The sequence below is a fragment of the Thamnophis elegans genome, chromosome 3, assembly GCF_009769535.1.
Source record: "Thamnophis elegans isolate rThaEle1 chromosome 3, rThaEle1.pri, whole genome shotgun sequence".
NCBI lineage: Eukaryota > Metazoa > Chordata > Lepidosauria > Squamata > Colubridae > Thamnophis > Thamnophis elegans.
Genome location: NC_045543.1, coordinates 63689292 through 63691811, shown reverse-complemented (window position 1 = coordinate 63691811; position 2520 = coordinate 63689292). Strand labels below are relative to the sequence as shown.

Sequence of the window (2520 nt, the reverse complement as noted above, 5' to 3'; positions counted from 1 at the left end):
CCACTCACACCGCCTCGAAACATGAGGCTCTGCTGTACAATCTGAGATAGTCTCTTTGATTTCCATCTACTGCTTGACACGGTGGTGGCCAAGCGGAGCCTGCCTCCAGCCTGGCCTCCTTACTTGCCAAGCGTGTTGAATTGGTTCGAATGCCACAGAAGAAGGAAAGGGGCAAAATTAATAACGCTAGAGCACAACCATCAAATCATTTTCATATTGAACCTGCGTGGTCCTGAAACCTCCCCTTCCACCACTGCACCATTGTTTTTACGGGGCACGTACTCGAGGTCGATGGTGGTTTTATGCTTGCCTTTCCCACGGCTCCAGACAAAAAGTAGTAAGAAACAAAATAAAACCACCCCAAGGAAGGTGAAACAGCCCATGGCCGTCGACACCAGTATTGTCTTAAGGTCCAGAGCAAATGTATTCACATTGGTTCCATTGGAACTGGTGTCATTGGAATCTGTCATGTACATAGGAGTCCTGTTGGCATAAAGAAAACGATCTGAGGCAAACCCCTTGACGGTGAGGGTGGCTGAGGAGGTGTCATTTCCAGCAGCATTGCTGGCCACACAAACATAAATCCCACTATCTTGATCTTGAGCAAACCGGATCTCAAGTGTACCATCTGTGAGCACCGTTGCTCTCCCACTGGATTTTGCGGTGACCAGTCTCCGTCGTGGTGTCAACCAGGCGATGGTCGGCTGAGGATCTCCCTCGGCATGACACAAGAACTGCACCGTCTGCCCTTCTTCAACCACCAAGTACTGCAGCTTCTTTTCATATATCCTGGGCTTCTTGCAAGTGAAGTAGAAAGAAAGGGCAGTGCTGTGGAAGTCTTTAAATGGCCTCTCTTTGACGCTGTCTGGACCGGCACACATGGGTTGCCGGCCACCAAACTGCAGCATGGGTTGCCTTTGTAAGATCCAGAGCAAGCGGCAGTCGCAAGCCAGGGGATTGTTGCTTATGCAGAGAACTTCCAGGGATTTGACAGAATGGAAAACATTCTCTTCCAGAGTTTCCAACAGGTTTTGGGACACATTTAACACGCGGAGGAATCGAAGGCCTTGGAAAGCATGAGGTTCAATGGCGTGCAGCTGGGCTCCTACTATGTGCAACTCTTGCAGGCGCAACACATCTGCAAGCATGCCAGATTCGATTGTGCTGATGGGGTTGTAGGAAAGATTCAGGTGGGTCAGGTAAACCAGGTGCTTCAGAGCGACATAAGGGATTGTGGACAAATTGGTATTGGTAACGGAGAGAGAAGTGAGGTTCAGGCCGTAAAGACTGTTGGCAGGGATCGTGTCGAGCATAGGCCAATAATCTATTTCTAGGTTTTTCAGGTGGAACAATCTCTTAAAGGCATATGCAGGCAACAGGTTGATGTTGAGATGTCTCAGGTGCAGGCTGATGAGGTTGTGAAGGTAGGAAAGGGCTTCTGTTGGTACAGCAGTTAGGTTGCATTTTTCCAGAGTGAGGTGCTCCAGACTGAGCAATCCATTAAAGGCCCTGTGGGAGATGTAAACCAGATCGTTATCCCCAACCTCAAGGGATTTGAGGTTGTGCAGGTCCTGGAACATGTAATCCAGCAGGATGACAATCTTGTTCTCGCTAATATCCAGCTTTGTTAAGTTTGACAAGCCGGTGAAGACTCCTAAAGGGACCAGCTTCAGACGATTCCCTTTCAGCCGCAGAGAACGCAAATTAAATAGGCTGTTAAAGGCCCCGGGCTCAACATTGCCCACGATGTTGTCACTCAGATCTATCTCTTCAAGCAAAGGGAAAGCGGTGAACTCCTCTGGATTGACACTCTTTAGCCTGTTTTTGCTAAGATCCAAGATTTTGGTCTCTATGGGGATGCCCTCAGGGATGGCAATCAGGCGCCTCCGGTGACAACTGACAGACTTATTCTGTGCTGAGCATTCACAGCGAGCTGGGCAACCTAGGGTGGAGCCTATGAAAAGTAGCAGCACAGCCAGACTTAGAAATGGCTGCCAGCAAGATATGGCTGTGTGAAGCATGACTCCACTAATGTTGTCTAATCCTCCGTCACAGGCCTGCCAAGGAGAGAAATAGAGAGAGGGGGGGGAGGGAGGGAGGGAGAGAGAGAGAGAAATGACTATTAGTTAGGAAAACTGACAGGTCATGTTCATTTTCAGCGAAAAGCTACTGCAGCTAAACGAAACTTGATCTAATATTGAGGGATTGCATTGAAATCAAAGACAAAAAAACCTGCGGCCCTCCAGATGTTGTGGAACTACATGTCCTTGGAGCTGTTCTAGTGTGGTTAAGCAGCATCAGAAGAGTTGCAGATTCGCCAATCCTGACCCCCAATATGGGTTTTATGCCGATTCTCCCTCTTCAACAAAACATAATAATGCTTAAAACCCAGGCATTCTTTCAACAGAAGAGAACTACTATCAATTGATTTTCATGGTTAATATGTCAGTTATGCATTTTCTATTTCAATTCTTAAGGGGATCCTATCAATTGCTACAGTCAGTTGTTAGGAAAAGTTGT

At 47.7% G+C, this 2520-nt stretch overlaps 1 protein-coding gene across 1 annotated transcript; it reads right to left on the bottom strand.

The window, feature by feature from the left end:
* Positions 1–200: 200 nt before the first annotated feature.
* LINGO2 (leucine rich repeat and Ig domain containing 2) lies at positions 201–2021 on the bottom strand. Its single transcript, XM_032214524.1, has one exon. The coding sequence runs from the start codon at positions 2019–2021 to the stop codon at positions 201–203; it is 1821 nt and encodes a 606-aa protein (XP_032070415.1).
* Positions 2022–2520: the final 499 nt, after the last annotated feature.